The sequence below is a fragment of the Hyla sarda genome, chromosome 2 (assembly GCF_029499605.1).
Source record: "Hyla sarda isolate aHylSar1 chromosome 2, aHylSar1.hap1, whole genome shotgun sequence".
Classification (NCBI taxonomy): Eukaryota; Metazoa; Chordata; class Amphibia; order Anura; family Hylidae; genus Hyla; species Hyla sarda.
The window spans coordinates 112297306-112317430 of record NC_079190.1 but is presented as its reverse complement, the minus strand read 5'-3'; the positions used below and the strand labels follow the sequence as shown (position 1 = coordinate 112317430).

At 44.0% G+C, this 20125-nt stretch overlaps 1 protein-coding gene across 8 annotated transcripts in view; it reads left to right on the top strand.

The window, feature by feature from the left end:
* The first annotated feature begins 8074 nt into the window (after window positions 1–8074).
* Window positions 8075–20125, top strand: part of ESPL1 (extra spindle pole bodies like 1, separase) — a 60796-nt gene continuing 48745 nt past the window's right edge. Inside the window, exons 1-6 of one of the 8 annotated variants that reach the window (XM_056555284.1) lie at window positions 8075–8332; window positions 9517–9616; window positions 13210–14289; window positions 14721–14825; window positions 16259–16379; window positions 16503–16639. In XM_056555284.1, the coding sequence (XP_056411259.1) occupies window positions 9536–9616; window positions 13210–14289; window positions 14721–14825; window positions 16259–16379; window positions 16503–16639 (1524 nt within the window). In that variant the 5' untranslated portion in view covers window positions 8075–8332; window positions 9517–9535. Of the gene's footprint in view, window positions 8333–8363; window positions 8432–8467; window positions 8605–9197; window positions 9336–9516; window positions 9700–13209; window positions 14290–14720; window positions 14826–16258; window positions 16380–16502; window positions 16640–20125 lie in introns of those variants that run through there. The other 7 variants (XM_056555285.1, XM_056555288.1, XM_056555287.1 and 4 more) reach the window with 7 other exon arrangements.

Sequence of the window (20125 nt, the reverse complement as noted above, 5' to 3'; positions counted from 1 at the left end):
GCTGGACAATTCAGTCCAGCGATCTGCGGCGATTCCGGGTCAATCGGGTCTCCAGTGACCTGATGACCCGGAATTACTGGCTGTTCGGGGCCGTCTCTGACGGCCCCGAACAGCCAGAGCCTGCAGGGGTGAGGTGGCACTGGTGCCACCTCACGATCGCCCTGATTCGTCGGCCGGATTACCGGCCGACCAATCAGGGCGCCTGCTGCGGGTGTCACTCCTGCACCCGCTCCGCCCCTCTTCTGGAGGACGTGAGCGGGTGCGGGACGTGCACCCCGGGTGCTGGGGACCCCGATCCCCGGCGTTAATGTTGGGATCGGGGCCCCAGGAGCAGCGGCGGCGGCGAGACTGACCTGCAGCGTCTGGATCGTTGGAGGTGAGTGACAGCCTCCTGCTGTTGCTTAGCAACAGCTCCCAGCATGCAAAAAGGGCATGCTGGGAGCTGTAGTTATGCAACAGCAGGAGGCAGACCACCACAACTCCCAGCATTCCCTTATGGGCATGCTGGGACTTATGGTTTTGCAACAGCTGGAGGCACATTCTTTCTATGGAAAAGTGTACCTTCAGCTGTTGTATAACTACAACTCCCAGCTTGCACAAACAGCTAAAGTGCATGCTGGGAGTTGTAGTGGTGCATCTGCTGGTTGCATAACTACAACTCCCAGCATGCCCGTTGGCTGTCGGTGACTGCTGAGAGTTGTAGTTTTGCAACAGCTGAAGGCACACTGGTTGTGAAACTCAGAGTTTTTTTTTACCTAACTCAGTGTTTCACGACCGGTGTGCCTCCAGCTGTTGCAAACTACAACTCTCAGCAGTCACCGTACACCATGCACCGTACATGCTGGGAGTTGTAGTTTTGCAACAGCTGGAGGCACACTGGTTGTGAAACACTGAGTTAGGTCACAAACTCATTGATACATAACCAGTGTGCCTACAGTTGTTGCAAAACTGCAACTCTCAGCAGTCACCGACAGCCAACGGGCATGCTGGGAGTTGTAGTTATGCAACAGCTGGATGTCCGCCCCCCCCAATGTGAACGTACAGGGTACACTCACATGGGCGGAGGATTACAGTAAGTATCTGGCTGCAAATTTGAGCTGCCGCAAACTTTCTGCTGCAGCTCAAATTGCCAGCGAGAAACTACTGAGAACCCCCGCCCGTGCGACTGTACCCTAAAAACACTACACTACACTAACAAAAAATAAAATTAAAATTAAAAAACACTACATATACACATACCCCTACACAGCCCCCCCCTCCCCTCCCCAATAAAAATGAAAAACGTCTGGTACGCCACTGTTTCCAGAACGGAGCCTCCAGCTGTTGCAAAACAACTCCCAGTATTGTCGGACAGCCGTTGACTGTCCAGGCATGCTGGGAGTTTTGCAACAGCTGGAGGCACCCTGTTTGGGAATCACTGGCGTAGAATACCCCTATGTCCACCCCTATGAAAGTCCCTAATTTAGGCCTCAAATGCGCATGGCGCTCTCACTTTGGAGCCCTGTCGTATTTCAAGGCAACAGTTTAGGGTCACATATGGGGTATCGCCGTACTCGGGAGAAATTGTGTTACAAATTTGGGGGGTATTTTCTGCTTTTACCCTTTTTAAAAATGTAAAATTTTTGGGAAAACAAGCATTTTAGGTAAAAAAAAAAATTTTTTTTTACATATGCAAAAGTCGTGAAACACGTGTGGGGTATAAAGGTTCACTTAACCCCTTGTTACGTTCCCCGAGGGGTCTAGTTTCCAAAATGGTATGCCATGTGTTTTTTTTTTTTTGCTGTCCTGGCACCATAGGGGCTTCCTAAATGCGGCATGCCCACAGAGCAAAATTTGCTTTCAAAAAGCCAAATGTGACTCCTTCTCTTCCGAGACCTGTAGTGCGCCAGCAGAGCACCTTTCACCCCCATATGGGGTGTTTTCTGAATCGGGAGAAATTGGGCTTCAAATTTTTAGGGGTATTTTCTGCTATTACCCTTTTTAAAAATAAAAAAAATTTGGGAAAACAAGCATTTTAGGTAAAAATTTTTATTTTTTTTTTAACATTTGCAAAAGTCGTGAAACACCTGTGGGGTATTAAGGTTCACTCTATCCCATGTTACATTCCCCGAGGGGTCTAGTTTCCAAAATGGTATGCCATGTGGGGTTTTTTTTTGCTGTTCTGGCACCATAAGGGCTTCCTAAAGGTAACATGCCCCCCAAAAACCATTTCAGAAAAACGTACTCTCCAAAATCCCCTTGTCGCTCCTTCCCTTCTGAGCCCTCTACTGCGCCCGCCGAACACTTTACATAGACATATGAGGTATGTGCTTACTCGAGAGAAATTGGGCTACAAACACAAGTAAAAATTTTGTCCTTTTACCCCTTGTAAAAATTCTAAAATTGGGTCTACAAGAACATGTAAGTGTAAAAAATGAAGATTGTGAATTTTCTCCTTCACTTTGCTGCTATTCGTGTGAAACACCTAAAGGGTTAAAATGCTGACTGAATGTCATTTTGAATACTTTGGGGGGGGTGTAGTTTTTATAATGGGGTCATTTATGGGGTATTTCTAATATGAAGACCCTTCAAATTCACTTCAAACCTGAACTGGTCCCTGAAAAATACTGAGTTTGAAAATTTTGTGAAAAATCGGAAAATTGCTGCTGACCTTTGAAGCCCTCTGGTGTCTTCCAAAAGTAAAAACACGTCAATTTTATGATGCAAACATAAAGTAGACATATTGTATATGTGAACCAAAAAAAATGTATTCGTAATATCCATTTTCCTTACAAGCAGAGAGCTTCAAAGTTAGAAAAATGCAAAATTTTTCATCAAATTTACGGATTTTTCACCAAGAAAGGATGCAAGTATCGACAAAAATTTACCACTATGTTAAAGTAGAATATGTCACGAAAAAACAATCTCGGAATCAGAATGATAACTAAAAGCATTTCAGAGTTATTAATGTTTAAAGTGACAGTGGTCAGATGTGCAAAAAACGCTCCGGTCCTTAAGGCCAAAATTGGCTCCGTCCTGAAGGGGTTAAAGGGAACCTCTAAAGCCATTGCCTAATTTAACTAACCATAGCAGAGAGGGTTGAACAACATAGATAATCATACCTTGATTTGAAACAAGGTGTCCATCAACAGATGAATACACTTATGTAAAGCCTTCATTCCTTTTCAGTCCTTTGATTTCATTGACAGACCATTTTAGCGCAAACATGGGTGATGCTGGTCAGCAAAGGGGCTGTCAAGGAGGTGCAGGGCTAAGATAGTGGAGGATAGAGATGGCACTTGCCATGTAAAACCTTTAGAGCAGCCACTAAAAAAAAAAATTGTGCCTAATCTTAAATCCAGATATACATCTATAAATATACTTAAAAACTGTATATTCTTTACAAGTAGCAGCAACAACTCTTATTTCACAAAAGACAGGAGTACACCCTTGTCCAGAACGTCTTGATTTGTAATGAGATAGGAGCCAGATCCTCCATGGAATGTACATAGCACTCTATTGGCAGCCTGTCAACCAGTAGTCTAACCACTAGGAAACGATTTAATAACAGTCATAATTTATTCCAAATAATTGGATTATCCACAAAATAACTTTGATCCTTGTCCAGATTTGGAAAAGCAATTGTGGATGTGGAATTTGAGATACATAGGTTAGATGAGTAATCCACAAAGATCGAATTAATATTGAAAGGGACCACTTATAACCTTGAATGATACCAGCGAGAACATGAAAAGGCAATTCAATAACTTTTTTATTTGTCTAGGAATTTCTTATTTTTATTTCCATACCCAACGTCTACCATGTTCAGAAATAAACCTATTTAAATGATTTATACAAATGTAATTTCAGGTTGTACCACTTTATTAAAAATGCCTTTGTTATTAAACTAGAAGTCACAGAAAACAACAAAAAGTGGAACTGGATAAGTGCAATAAACTATTAGGGGTATTGTATACTTTTGGCTGCCTCTGCCCTAAGGGTTTTCATTTTACCTTTTATATTGTAAAACTAAAGTCTTGTTCTAGACAAGGGGTGGGGAAGTTTCAGGATGTAGCATCATTTGGTCTGGCCCACCCGTGGTGCTGCAGAACACACAAGTTGGCATTTCAGTGGGGAAGATGTTGACAAAATGGGTTAGGACGCCTGTGGCTTAGGATGTGAAGTCTCTAGGACTTCCAGTGGCCACTAGAGATAGGCAGCATCTCTTTCTCTAGGACAAGCACAATGAGTGCTGTCATTACGCTTATCCTGGCCTCTAGTGGCTACCTAAAAGCAGGATACGATTGTGATGGCTGCAGGGGTGTTACGCCGAGCGCTCCGGGTCCCCGCTCCTCCCTGGAGTGCTCGCAGCTTCCTCGCATTTGCAGCGCCCCGGTCAGACCTGCTGACCGGGTGCGCTGCAATATCCCTCTCAGCCGGGATGCGATTTGCGATGCGGGAGGCGCCCGCTCGCGATGCGCATCCCGGCTCCCGTACCTGACTCGTTCCCCGTCTGTCTTGTCCCGGCGCGCGCGGCCCCGCTCCTTAGGGCGCGCGCGCGCCGGGTCTCTGCAATTTAAAGGGCCACTGCGCCACTGATTGGCGCAGCAGGCTTAATCAGTGTGTTCACCTGTGCACTCCCTACTTATACCTCACTTCCCCTGCACTCCCTCGCCGGATCTTGTTGCCATTGTGCCAGTGAAAGCGTTTCCTTGTGTGTTCCTAGCCTGTGTTCCAGACCTCCTGCCGTTGCCCCTGACTACGATCCTTGCTGCCTGGCCTGACCTTCTGCTACGTCCGACCTTGCTCTTGTTTACTCCCTTGTACCGTGCCTATCTTCAGCAGTCAGAGAGGTTGAGCCGTTGCTGGTGGATACGACCTGGTTGCTACCGCCGCTGCAAGACCATCCCGCTTTGCGGCGGGCTCTGGTGAATACCAGTAGCAACTTAGAACCGGTCCACCAACACGGTCCACGCCAATCCCTCTCTGGCACAGAGGATCCACCTCCTGCCAGCCGAATCGTGACAAGGAGGAGCCCAGAAGGTAAGTATGTTTTTGTAGTTTCTTAAGGGGGTCCTGCATACTGGGGCACATTACCTTCAAAGGGTCCTATACAGGGAGAGGAGTCAACTTCCTAGAGGGGCAAGTTTCCTCCAGGTGTCTGACCGACTCAAACCTGGAAAAGCAGCATTATGAATCCCAACTAACATCACACACCTCACCAAAGAGAAGCAGCTCCAGTCATGACATTACAGGGAGTTAATTGAATATATGACCAAATCTAGTAGGTTCATTTTTAAGTTGAAAATTTTATATGGCCCATGAATACTCCAATGAATATCCAAATGCCCTACTGCAGAAAAAAGATTCCCCACATCTGGTATAGACCACTCTTTGTTAGAGATGTATAATGTGAAAGCTTGTAAAGATCCACACAATAAGGTGCTGGCTGCATCGTCAGAAGTTGCAGTAAAGTCACAGGATTACCCAAACAGGACCGCGGTAGTTTTTTATTTTGCTATGGTCCCAACTTGATTGGAAGACTTGAAGTGGATTTCTGACTTTTAACATGACAAGTCAACAGACAAACCAGCAGAAAGGGAAATTATGATTCCGCTGTATAGCACCACGTCTGTAATACTGGCTCAGATTTACAATTCACAATTCACAATAAATATTTCTGCCAAAAACTATCTTACTTGACTTGCATCACATTTATTATGAGTTTTAGACATTTGTGGCCTTAATGTGCCAAAAGATTGGCACACAAATGGATGGTCTAAACTTAGACTAGACAGTCTTCATAAATGTCAGATTTATCAATCAGCCTTGTGCAAAAAGTTGTGTTGCACTTGCCAAATTTACAACAATTTTTGCTAGCAAGCCTTTTTTTAACCCCTTCCCGCTATAGGACGTATGCATATGTCCCAGCACCCAACACGTTCGCGCGATGGGACATTTGCATACGTCATAACGATCTCCGGCACTGCCGCGGGCAGCGCAGGAGATTGGAGGTGGGACCCGGCTGTCAATCACAGCCGGAGTCCCGCCGGAGCTGCGATTGCGCCGGTCCCGGCAGCATTAACCCCGTAGATGCTGTGATCAATCCTGATCACGGCATCAATGGTGTTGACAGAGGGAGCGCTCTCCCCCTGTTCACCAATGGCGGCGCACAAATACAATCGCGGGTCGCCGTTGGTTGCTATGGCAGCAGGAGGTCAGGTCATGACCTCCTGTCTGCCTGCTACGGAAGCCTGTGAGATCCAGCCACAGGCTGGATCGCACAGGCTGTGCTGTGTGCAGCTGATCGGGTCATACTGTGCTGCAGTACAAATGTATTGCAGCTTAGTATAACCTGTGAAAAGTGTAAAAAATTAAATAAAAAGTTCTTCAATAAAAGTATGAAGTGTAAAAAAATTTTATAAAAATGCCCATTTCCCAATAAAGGCCCTATATTATCACCAAAAAGATCAAAAACATAAATCATATACATAATTGGTATTGCCACGTCTCTTAATGACATGTACTATAAAACTATAATGTAAATTATCCCGCACAGTGAACGCCGTAAAAAAAAACATAAAAAAGCGCAAAATTCGCCAATTTTGGTACAAATAGCGGAATAAAAATGTTCAAAGGGTAGCACATTTAAAAAAAAAAATGATACCAATAAAAAGTACAGCTCATCCTGCCAAAAATAAGCCCTTAATGCCGTCGGAAGAAAAATAAAAAAGTTAAGGCTGTTGGAAAATGAATGGCAGAAAAATAATTTTGCTCAGAAAAGAAAAAAGAACATAGAAAGCTATATAAAATGGGTATCGCCATAATCATACTGACCCACATAATAAATATAACATCACTTTTACCGCACAGTGTACACCATAAAAATAAAAAAAACGCCACAAAATTTCCAGTTTTTCACAAAAAAATGCTGCATGTATCAACAAAAATGCACCACTTATATAAAGTACAATATGTCACGAAAAAACAATCTCAGAATCGCTCTGCTCTGAAAAAGCGCTCTAAAGTTATTACCATTTAAAGAGATACATGTCAAAAATAAAAGAGCCTGGACATTCAGGTAAAGATTGGGTCCGTCCTTAAGGGGTTAAGGACAGTTCCTGTGGTCAATTTCTTTAAAATCACAAAACAAACCCCACTCAGGATGTGTTCACACATTAAGGCTCATAGACGCAGCTTTTGAATCCAAAACCAAGAATTTGTTTAAAAAAAAAAATAATCTAAAGGGCTGGTTGACACTGTGGACATTACGCTGCGGAATTCCACTTGCAGCAGTTGTCTTCAATAAGACTCTGCTGCTCTGTGCACACTGTTGAATTTCCACAGTGGAATTCCGGAATTGACATCTGCCTATGAACGTGTTCTTTCTTTGGGCAGAATTCCGCTGGACTACAGTGCGGTCTATAAGACGGCACTCGTGCCCAGAATCCTATTGCCAATGATTTGGAGGATCCTGCTGAAAACGTGATGCCACGGGCTGAATGTTTTGCAGTGTAAATGAGCCCATAATAGTCTTTTCTTTATGCCTGCGCTTTCATTTACAATTTATTCCCGGCTTTGACTTCAGAAATTGCATGAAACAATCTGATAGCCTTTGACATGTCAGGGTCTGAGTGCTGAGACCCCCACAATTTCTAGATATCTGTAGCTAAACCCTAACCCAGTGTTTCCCAACCAGGGCACCTCCAGCTGTTGCAAAACTACAACTCCCAGCATGCCCAGACAGGTGAAGGTTGTAGTTTTGCAACAGCTGGAGGCACCCTGGTTGGGAAACACTGCCCTGACCATTTCAAACGTGAGATGACAGTAATGCTTGAAATCATAATAAGGTGGCAGCCACCATTGTATGACTGGCGGGGTACCAACTAGTGGGCGCCCCTGGGGTCAATTTGGGGGAGATTTATCAAAACCTGTCCAGAGAAAAAGTTGCTGAGTTGCCCATAGCAACCAGATCACTTCTTTCATTTTTTTAAAAGGCCTCTGAAAAATGAAGGAAGCGATCTGATTGGTTGCTATGGACAACTAAGTAACTTATCCTCTGGACAGGTTTTGATAAATCTCCCCCACTGTACTCGAAGCAAAGTCCACAGCATAGTGCACAAGTGCTATGACACCTCCTCATATCCAAGAGCAGTACACTGGCTACGGGCAAAGTCCTACGTTCTCAGACTACAACTCCCGGCATGCCCCGGGGTGGGTCGCACAAGATGACGCGCAGCCCAGGAGTCCCGCTGGTTGGCTGTGGAGGGAGATTTGAAAATACTGCAGGCGGGACCCGGGGACGGAAATCAACACAGACTAGAGTGGAGCGGAGCCTGCGGACCGGAGACCGGTATGGATGTAGTCAGGCTGGACACGGGTGTAGTCGCCATGTTGTGCGGTTAATAGCAGCCGCTGCTCGGTGTGATCGCTGTGTAACTGTCGGTGCGGGGTGTGTGATGTATAGACATGGGGTGTATGATGGAGTCTACCCACTGACAGGGAGCCCCGGAACTATAGGGGATATTATATGGCCGCCTCTAGTGTGGGGGACACGTGCAGTTATGTTACCCAGCAACCAGATATCTTCGGGGGTCTAAGACTGCATGGAGTTCAGCTTGAACAGTATGACATTCTGCCATGTGAAAAAAATGTGGTGTCATTTACAAAAAACCCTGCTCCCATTGAATTCAGTGGGGAACAAGGAACCATGCCAAAATGTGCCCAGCAGTCAGACCCCACTACTTGACCACTGACCCTCTTGCCACCAATTGGCTTGTTGCTGTCCTTCATCCACTGATCAGCTTGTTGTCACACACCCCCACCCAGCAATCCAACAATCAGCTGATTTTGTTTTTGTGGCTGTCCTTCATCGCCGCCGCCCCCCCTTCCTGTCCTTCATGTTCCTTCATCCACCAATCAGTTTGTTGTCATGCACCCCCCCCCCTCTAATCCAACAATCAGCTGGATTGCTGCTATCCTTTGTCTCCTCCTCCATCCACTATCAGCTTGTTGTTGTCTGTTGTCCCCAATCCGACAATCAACCCCCCCCTCCCCAAGCCCAATCCACCGATAAGCTTGTTGCTGTCTGTCCTTGCCCCATCCACCAATTGGCTTGTTGCTGTCCATCGATCATCTTATTGTCTATCACCCCCCCACCCCCCCCAATCCAACAATCGGCTTGTTGAGATCTGTGCCCTCCACCAATCGGCTTGTTGCTGTCTGTCATTGCCCCATCCACCCATTGGCTTGTTGCTGTCCTTCATTGCCCCATCCACCCATTGGCTTGTTGCTGTCCGTCATTGCCCCATCCATCCATTGGCTTGTTGCTCTCCTCGTCCCCTCCCCATCAATCGGTATGTGGCTGTCCTTCATCCCACCATCAATAGCCTTGTTGCTGTCAGTCTTCCCCCACCTCCATAGATCAACTTGTTTTCCACCTTCCTGTGTTGTGTGTGTGTGTGTGTGTTGTGTGTGTGTGTGTGTGTGTGTGTGTGTGTTTTCTCTTTAACCTGCTTTGCTTCCTTCCCCCTACAGATACATACTCTGAGGATAGATGAAGGCCTTTAAAGCAGCAGACTTTATAAAGCTGACCTCATCACTAGAGGGGGCGGTAAAACTGCAAACAGAACTACAGGTAAAGATTCAGGAGACTTAGTGGAATGTCTTCTATCCTACTAAGCCAAGTGTTCTCAAGCTGTGAGGGTCCCCCAGTTGGTGGTAAGTGCGGCTGGCACGGTGGTTATGACAGAAGTGGTCATGTAATGCCACAGACTATTTTAATTCCTATCCTGTATCTATTGGTCACACCTTTCTCACCATCATCTTCTACTTGGTAAGGGGCCACTGGAGAAGAATATTGTAGAGTCCTGGCTGTTACTGAACTACAAGAAAACTGCACAGAAAGCATTAAAGAGGGGTTTCCAAGCTATCCCCTATTCACAGGATAGATGGCTGGGACCACCAAGGATCATGAGAAAGAGGTCCCCTCAGTGAATGGAGAAGCAGCATGCATATGTGTCTTCTGCACTATTCTCTCCATGGGACTTCCGAAAATAGCCATGTTCAGCGCTAAGTAATGTTTGGAACTTGCATAGAGACTGGGGGAGATTCATTAAAACCTGTCCAGAGGAAAATTGGCCGAGTTGTCCATAGCAACCAATCAGATCGCTTCTTTCATTTTTAACAAGACCTCTGCAAAATGAAAGAAACAATCTGATTGGTTGCTATGGGAAACTCAGCATCTTTTCTTCTGGACAGGTTTTGATAAATCTCCCCCAATGAATGTTCCCATCCTGCAGGTAGGGCATAACTTTTATTCTTGGCCCAACTTCTTAAAAGTTACCTTTTAACTTTTATACAACTTCTGACATGTCTGTAGACTGTGTGTTTGCCTTTAAAAGCAAAGCTGGGCAGAAGCAAAGGAACACATTGCTCAGCCGAGGGCTTCTATCCTTTCATTCTTACAATTGGTGGGAGTGTGCCTCAGCAGATTAACTCTTAAGATCACAGCTTCTGACATATCCCTGACAAAATGTTTAGGTACACTTTAAAAGCTGGCAATATGTGCCAAAACTTCCTCTATGTACATCAGATTGTTGGTGCATGTAGACGTTTGCTACTGCTGGGCTGGATTACTTTTTTATTTTCTTACCTATGTTCTTATTGTCAGTCACTTAACCCCTTAACGACACAGGATGTAAATGTATGTCCTGGTGAGGTGGTACATAATACACCTGGACGTACATTTACGTTCTGTCCATGACCGCGAGCATTGGATTGATGCTCGGGTCATGCGCGGCAGGTATCAGCAGCCAGGGACCCGCCGGTAACGGCGCACATCAGCGATTGCGCTGATGTGTCCCATTAACCCCTCAGATGCCGTGATCAATAAAGATCACGGCTGTGCTGTCACTAAAATGAATGATCGGATCACCAGCAGCGCTGCCGCGGGGATCCAATCATCCAGCATGGCGGCCGGTGGTCCCCTCACCTGCCTCCGGCTGTCTCCAGGGGTCTTCTGCTCTGGTCTGAGATCGAGTAGAGCAGAGCAGAAGATAGCCGATAATACTGATCAGTGCTATGCCCTATGCATAGCACTGTTCAGTATCTGCAATCAAGTGATTGCTGTAGATTGTCCCCCTATGGGGATTATTAAAGGGGTATTCCGGGCAAAAACATTTTATCCCCTATCCAAAGAGTAGGGGATAAGATGTCTGATCGCGGGGGGCCCACCACTGGGACTCCCCACGATCTCCCTGCAGCACCCGCATTCTATGCGAGAGCTGCGTCTCAAGTTTCCGCCCCCCCCTCCATTCATGTCTATGGGAGGGGGTGTGATGGCCGTCATGCCCCCTTCCATAGACATGAATGGAGGGGGCGTGGTATGACGTCATATCCCAGAAACCCGGAGGTTTCCGAAACTGGAGACGCAGCACCGCATAGAAAGCGGGTGCTGCAGGGAGATCGCGGGGAGTCCCAGCGGCTGGCCTCCCGTGATCAGGCATCTTATCCCCTATCCTTTGGATAGGGGCTAAAATGTTTTTGCCCGGAATACCCCTTTAAAGTGTAAAAATAAAAGTAAAAAGTTTTTTTTTTTTTTTAATCCCCTCCAATAAAAATGTAAATTGTCCCGTTTTTCCCATTTTACCCCCCAAAAGTAAAAAAATAAAACAAAACAAAAAAAAATTCAAAAAGTCTAAAAAAGGAACAACAAAATTCATGAACATATTTGGTATCGCCGCGTGCGTAAATATCCAATCTATTAAAATATAATGTTAATGATCCGGTATGGTGAACGGCCTGAACGTTAAAAAAAAAAAAAAAAAAAAAAAGGCCAAAAGTGCTGCTTGTTTGTAACATTTTATTTGAAAAAAATTGATTAAAAAACTTATTAAAAGTTTTATATATGCAAATGTTGTATCAATAATAAGTACACATCACGGCGGAAAAAATGAGCCATCATACCGCCGCTTATACGGAAAAATGAAAAATGTATACGTCAGCAAAATAGAGGGATTTTAAACATACCAATTTTTTTTTTTAAAGTGGTACAATAATAAAGTATGTAATCATGGATATCAATTTAATCGTATTGACCAACAGAATAAAGAAAACTTAATTTTTACCGTAAATTGTACAGCGAGAAAACGAAACTGTCCAAAATTTGCCACATTGCGGTTTTCTTTTGAATTTCCCCACACATAGTATTTTTTTTGGTTGCGCCATACATTTTATGCTAAAATGGATGATGTCATTACAAAAGACAACTGGTCACACAAAAAACAAGCCTTCATAGTCATTTGTGGATGAAAATATAAGAATTAAGATTTTTTGAAGGCAAGGAGAAAAAAACTAAAACGTAAAAATAAAATTTGCTGAGTCCTTAAAGGGGTACTCCGCCCCTGGCATCTTATCCCCTATCCAAAGGATAGGGGATAAGATGTCAGATCGCCGCAGTCCCGCTGCTGGGGACCCCGGGGATCGCCGCTGCGGCACCCCGCCATCATTACTGCGCAGAGCGAGTTCGCTCTGTGCGTAATGTCGGGCGATACAGGGGCCAGAGCAGCGTGATATCATGGCTCCGCCCCTCATGACATCACTGCCCGTCCCCTTAATGCAAGTCTATGGCAGGGGGCGTGACAACCTCCACGCCCCTCCCATAGACTTGTATTGACGGGGGCGGGCCGTGACATCACAAGGGGCGGAGCCATTACATAACTATGCTCCGGCCCCTGTATTGCCCGTCATTACGTGCAGAGCGATCTCGCTCTGCGCAGTAATGATGGCGGGGTGCTGCAGCGGCGATTCCCGGGGTCCCCAGCAGCGGGACCCCGGCGATCTGACATCTTATCCCCTATCCTTTGGATAGGGGATAAGATGTCTAGGGGCGGAGTACCCCTTTAAGGCCAAAGTGGGCTGAAACCTTAAGGGGTTAAAAATGATAACTTGCCACTTTTATCCACTAGGCTTGATCGTAAGGGTTAATACACCAAGATTTTGAAATGTCTGTGAGTGAACATCACTTGTACTCATCTGGATGGAGCTTTCTGCTTAAACAACCCAGCTCAGATACAATGGATTTTCTCGGTTGGAGACTACTACCGCTTGATTCTTCTGCTTGTGCTCCTCTCACTTATATTACTGTTATACATCCTATTTCTTTTCTATCTTGGCCCCTCTTCTTTATATGTAGACTGTGATACTGATATAAAATGTTTTGCCTTTCAGTCATGTATGACAGATGTTCCCTGCGAGCCCTCACGTCCAGACCAGCTATCAGATCAGCGCTTTGTCTGTGATCGTCTGTTGCGGGCCTGTAACCACTGGGCTGCAGATTCCACCTGCAATGGAACGCATCTACAAAGCTTGGTGCCCTTGGTGGAGTTGGCCAGTCAGGGCTTCTGCGTGTCAAGCCCCCAGCGAACACCTTTCTATTTGGAGAAGATATTATTTCACCTTCTGAAAAATGTCTCTGTTCATGAAGCTTCGTATCAGGCCTGCAGTCAGCTCTCAGATCTCCTTTATTCCTACCTCAACCAGAGCCCTTCAGAGCAACAAAATGGCGGTGACTTTGTAGCACTATGTAAAAGTAGCTTTCAGTGTTTGTGGAAGGTGGCAGGAGAGCGTGAGCCAAAGCAGAGCGCCAGCCCTTCTAACCGAGAGACTCTATGTCTTAGGTTATATGCGCTGCGGTTCCTCATGTTGGTGGAAATGTCTAGTTCACATGCGGACTCTCCCATTACAATATCTCGGCATGCCAAATATGCAACGTTGGTCTTTGAAGCCTCAGGAAAACCTTGCAGCCAAAATGACGCCTGTTTCCTTAGTGAACGTTTTGAGGATCTGTTGATTAAATCTTTAAAGAAACAAGAAAAATTAACCCATCCGTGGGCTTGTTCACTGGTGGATTTGACATTAGAGAGGATTCGTGTGCTTTGTAAAAGTAGCTGCTTCCAGCAGGCCAAGGAGGTCATCCAGCAAGCAGTTACACGCCTGAATGAGTCTGATGGGTGCTGCCGGTCTGCTCTAACGCTTTTAAGCTTTGTCATAGACATTCATGAGTGGAAGAAGTCATTAGAGATTAAGAAGTGTTTGATGCAGATGGCAGAGACTGTTGATGGGGTCTCCTCCCATGGTGATGGATGGCAGTGCCAGGCCCTCAGTGACTGCTGTCAGTTCACAGTTTCATGTTTGGATGGCCGACTCAAGCAGGCTTCAGATACTGTTAATAAGGGAGCAGATGTCGTTCTCAGTCTGGCCAAGTTTCTTGAGGCACATTTCAAACTTTTGGAGAAACAAATTTCTTTGGTATGTACTTTAATCCCGGTGAGGGTAGTGAGCCAATAGGCTTATACTGACTATATATGCAACTTAATCAGAGGACCATAGTTTGTTTCCAGGGTAACTCTTTGTAGTCTGATCTGCAGTTGAACTACCTTCCTTTCTGTGTTTGGTAGGTTAATAGGGGACAGATAAAGTATGACTTAGATTAAACTACACAGATTCTTCTTATAGTCAGTACCTTGAAGCCTTTAAATGGATCAAACTCTGGGATCCCAACAGATCACACAAGACATCCCATGTGTAAAATGGTAGAAAAATTCTATTTGAAAATGAAATTCCTAAGTTTCCAATAACATGCTGTCCATCAATTTGAGTAGATCACCTGCATTCTCAGTACCACGATAGAGATAGAGATATTATTATGGATGTTTTTTATTGTATATATTTTCCTCCAGGTTCCTAAAGATGGGTCGCGCCAACTTCGATCCTTAAAACAGCAGCAGTTTTCTGGCCTCCAGCAATTCACCAATGTTGTCTGCTCATTTCTCCAAAACTCCAAGGTACCAGAAGGGAGGTTGATATTGGATATAACTTTTATGCTGAGGATTGTATTTTGGTGCAAGCTATTGTGTGCCCTGCCATGTGATACACAGGAGTTTGTTGGTGCTATTAATGGAAATTACAGTTTAGTTTGTTACACTTGCACATAGTAGAGTTCTGCATGGACTATATATTTCATTGGGAGCTGTTCTCTTCCTGAATGACAGCCTATATAAGAGCAGGCAAGATAAGTTGGTGCAGTTTGGAGCATAAGCTTATGGTGTAATGGTAGAATTCTGAAACTAATTGAATTATAGAATCCTAATATAAATTCAGGAGAACCCCCATGGTCTGTTTTTGGTCTGTAATACGAATGCCCAGAAGTGCCCTTTTCATGGCTCTTCGAAACTGGCCTTAAGGGGTTGACCTATCAGTGACAACACAGGTTAAAGTGTGGCACAGGGAGAACAGCTGAGCACCCTTAGGCAGTCATTTAGCAGCAACCGCTGTTTTAGCTGAGGGAGGCAGTGACCAGGCACTTTCCTGGCAGTGGCTACTGCAGGAGAAATGTAAGATTACATGGCAGCCTTTGGGGGATATTTATCAAAACCTGTCCAAAGGAAAAGTTGCTGAGTTGCCCATAGCAACCAATCAGATCACTTCTTTCAATTATGAAAAGGCCTCTGAAAAATGAAAGAAGCAATCTGATTGGCTGTTATGGGCAACTCAGCAACTTTTCCTCTGGACAGGTTTTGATAAATCTCCCCCACTGAGCTGAATTGTCAACGTTAAGGATGGCTGTAATCCACCAGAATGGGAACTCTGCACGGCTTTGTTCTGGCTCATATAGTCCCAAGCAGGACCATGTACTCTATTAAAGGGGTTGTCCAGGAATAGGGGAAAAATAAGTAATAATCACCTTCCCTAATCCTACACAACTACCCTTCCAACAGCTACTACTCCTCACTCTTTAGCCCTTTTTCCTAGTTCTTGTTATACGTTGTCCCTGCAGGAGCGGCCTGGTTTAGCCGATCACAGGTCAACAGCGTGTCACTCCTCCATGAGTGATTGAATAAGTGGGCACGTCTTGTGTGGTCAACATGTCACTGGAACCAGGAAGAAGCAGAATATGATCAGACAGGGGCACCAGCCAATGTTTCATTTTAAACAATGGGATTTAATTGTTATTATTCACATGTATGTTTTGAGGCCATGGAGTTCCGCCTTTAAAAGCAGTTCTGTGAATATTCCTGTGCTGTTTCAGGTTCGTGTGTTTTTACCTATATACAGTTTTGTTTTTGCTTTGATAATGCAGCGTTTCTACTAGTACGTGTGAACCGATCTGGTATTTTGAGGGATGCTTTAGACTAAATTATGGAAGGTCTATCTATACTGAGATATGTAATAGAACCGGAAACCTGAACCTTACGTGATGAAGTTGTTTTCTTTGAAGGATATGAAAAATGAAGAATTGCAGTCACTGCTAGGAGCCTGCAAAGCTGCAGTGTCCAGAATGCTGATCTCTATGCAGGGTCTTTCTGCTCCAGATTCCACTGAATTCTTAAATATAGCTGGTATGTTGCTAACTTTCTTTTTTCCAATGTCTTTACCCAGTTACATTTCATGCCTAGTCTCATTATTTTGCTAACTACTGATTCTTTTATTATTGGTAAAATAATGTTTGTCTCTTTCCACAGCGTCCTGCGTACATAACATGGCTTATTGGTTCTATAACCAGAGGAAATATAAGGAAGCCTCCGAGCTGGTGTCTCCATTTTGTGAGAGACTTGCGGCAGCAGGGCCTGAGGGTGAACCTGAGCTGGCTGTGGAAAGGGTAAACTTTCTTCTAACAGTTTAAAGCAATGTACAAAGTAGGCCTGAAGAGCACAAGCACATATAGAGCTTCTCACACCTATAACATACGTTATGATAAACCTGTGCAGCCTTGTCTGTGCTATTCTTTCTGTTGGTTTTCCTGAAAATATTGACACTGACTGCAGCAAATTTGGCCTCCCTTTTTGTCTCCATCTTTTCCTGTCTTGCCTGTAGCCAAAATATAACAAGGTTTTAAATGCCAAGATATTACTGTTACATACAAGTTATGGCACCCCCTTTCTTTTTCTATTTTTATCACATAGGTGCCAATTGCCCCATACCAGGGGGAAAAATTCCTTCCTGACTCCAAATATGGCAGATATCAAAATAAATCCTTAGATCAACATTCTGTCCCCATAACTATAGTATGAATAACCTGTAATATTATATTTTGCGACAAAAGCATCCAGGCCCCCCTCTAACAACATCATGTGGCAGAGTGTTCCATAGTCTCACTGCTCTTAAAGTTAAGAATCCCTGTTTGTGATAATGGGGAAACCTTCTTTTTTCTAAATACAGAGGGTTCCTGCTTGTCCTGGTTACTGGCCAAGGTTCAGAAAAGTCTCTGTACTGTCCATTCATCTATTTGTACATTGTGATCAAATGGCCCTAAGACGCCTTTTCTCCGAACTAAATAACCCCAACCTTGTTAACCTGTCTTGGTCCTGTAATCCTCCTATACCAGTCATAATCTTTGTCGCCCTCCTCTGCAACCTCTCCTGTTCAGTCATGTCCTTCTTATAAACAGGTGCCCAAAATTAGACACAATACTCATTGTGGTCTGACTAGTAATTTATATACAGGTAAAGCTATCTCCTTGTCACAAGCCTCTATGCCTCTTGATAAATCCCATGAATTTGTTAGCCTAAGCAGCAGCTGCCTGGCACTGATCACTAAAGTTGAGTTTACTGTCCACATGCACCGTTTCGGTAGTAGTTTTTTACTCAGTATTTTTTTTTATTTAGCACATAATGGTACATTTTGTTTTAGTGTCCCATGTGCATAACCTTACATTTATGCACTTAAACTTCATTTTCAATGTCTGTGCCCAAGCCTCCAGCTTCCCCAGATCCCTCTGTAATTTTATGTTATCCTCCTCTGTGGTGATCACTTTACTCAGTTTAGTATCATCTGCAAATATTAAAATTCTACTCTGTAATCCCTCTACATCAGTGACCCAAGCCCAGTCCTCCAGGACCACAAACGTTGTAACATTTTTTTCAGTTACTCTGTAGGACTAGAACAAGAAAAATGCAAATCCTGGACGGATGGTGGACCTTAAGGACTGGGTTGGGGAACTCTGTGCTACAAGGTCATTAATAAACAAACATATTGGGGGAAAAAAAAGTGGACCATGTTGCCAGTTGCTAACCCAATTACATAAATTCTCCCCAAGCCCCCTGGAAACAATGTAGAAAAGTCCGCTCTGCTGTTCACATAATCCGTCACCTATGACCACTTTATCTAGACAAGTAAGGGGAACACCTCAGTAAATTTAAAGAGCATCTGTCACTATTTTTAATGAGTACCTGTCACCAAACTAGACTTTTAATATATTGTTCCTTATGTTATTATAAGAACTTTGCTGTTTACTTGCTGTTAAAATTCTCAACCTTTTATAGGTTTTTAGTGTGATTGAAAAAACAGCCACTAGGTGGCTCTGTTCTGTTCCCTGCGAAAGTCAGTTAGTTTGGTCTCCTCCCGGGCTGGCGAGGCACACCTCTTGCAGGCTTCAGTGACGTTGCGCTTGCTGGGGAACACCCACTTTCTCCTGCTGGGAGCTCACACGATGTGAGCAAGGGGAAAGGTATGATACACAGCTTTTTAAAGCTCTGGAAAAATGTTTAAGGAAAGGAGGGGTGTTAGAAGTAGTTAGGGAATATAATCTGAGTTAGTTTAGAAAATATGGTTTGATGACAGGTACTCTATAAGGTGGAATCGGTTTTGCTGAAATGGAGTGTAATGGGAGGAACCTAATGAGCGGATGATTCCATGCGTACGGTATATTTATCGCTGAATGAATCTGACAGCTGAAGCCTCAGTGATGGCTTTGACTGTTGCATAGAAGGGAACAGGAAGACACATGAGAGTAATCTGATAAATTATGAACTCTATAGGCAGAACCCTTATCAGCGTTTTATAAGTAGTCCTCTTGGATAAGATACACAGATGAAATTCACAGGCATTGGTGTCACATGTCAATATTTTCATAGTGCAGATATATTGATATCGTTCAAAGAACTAAGTTGGTTTAAGAAATTTAAGCAATGTATTACTATGCAAATTTGTAAAGAAAGTTTTCCCTAAAAATAGAAAAAAAAACATTACCATTAAAAATTTAAATTTTAATTTATCATTTTTAAAACAAAAGAAGCGTTTACTCTTCTACTTTGCTCCCTTGTAGCCTCCGGTATCAGTGCCTGGTCTTAGCCGCCACAGCACTTCGGGAAGCTGTAGACGTCACATAACTCACTGGATCAGGACATCCCTGTGGCCAGTGATTGGCTGAGCGAAGATGTAACGTGGCGTCTGGGGCTCCATGAACTGCTGTGAGACCGGAAGCCGATACCGGAGACTACAAGGGAGGTGAGTAAAGCTCTTTTTTTTATTTATTTTTTTTATTTAAGTAGCCTGGGCACATTGGTTAAATAAAATTTTTCAGTGGATATCCCATTTTAAGTAACTTTGCAGGATAAACGTGTGTGTGTGTGTGTGTGTGTGTATACATATTTGACATTTTGCACAATTTCTAATTTTTAGTTGCCCCTTAGCTAGTGCATAGAGCATAACCTCTATGGTATCCCCTATACACTGCACAAACAGAATAGGAGCTCCAGCTGTGTCTCTATACACACACTAGGAAGTAACAGCAACATGGAGGGCATTATAGAGCAGTAATCAGCACTCTGAGCTGGATTAGACCTAATACTTACAATTAGCTCTTGTGTAGTCTCTCATTCAGTATATGTCTCCTTTGTCTGCCTCTGCTCTCAGAACTCCCCCTCCCATCTCACTCCTCACCTCTTCTCTCTGTAGACTTTTATGGTCACCATGTAGTGAGATCTTAGCGAGCTGCTAAGTCCATATTATAAACACAGGATGGAATTAAGCATTTTTTAAATATGTATTTATATAATAAATAAAAGTTTGGTGGGGTTGGGGGGTGAAGAGGGAAAAAAGCTTTATAAGCGTAAAAAGCATTTTTCTCCGGCGACATATGCATTTTCTGTTTCAATCATTTTTATTGAGAAGTATATGTCAAATAAAGATACAAATATACAGAGTATCACGAGTGAAGCAAATCCTGGAGCGCACATCAAGCTTCAGGGACGATAACATAGCAAGCAGAACAAAACAACAATAAATGGAAAGAACATGGGTGGTGTTAGGGTAACAAAGATTTTTAAGCGACGATAAACGTCCTACAATCCAGGTAGATATAAGA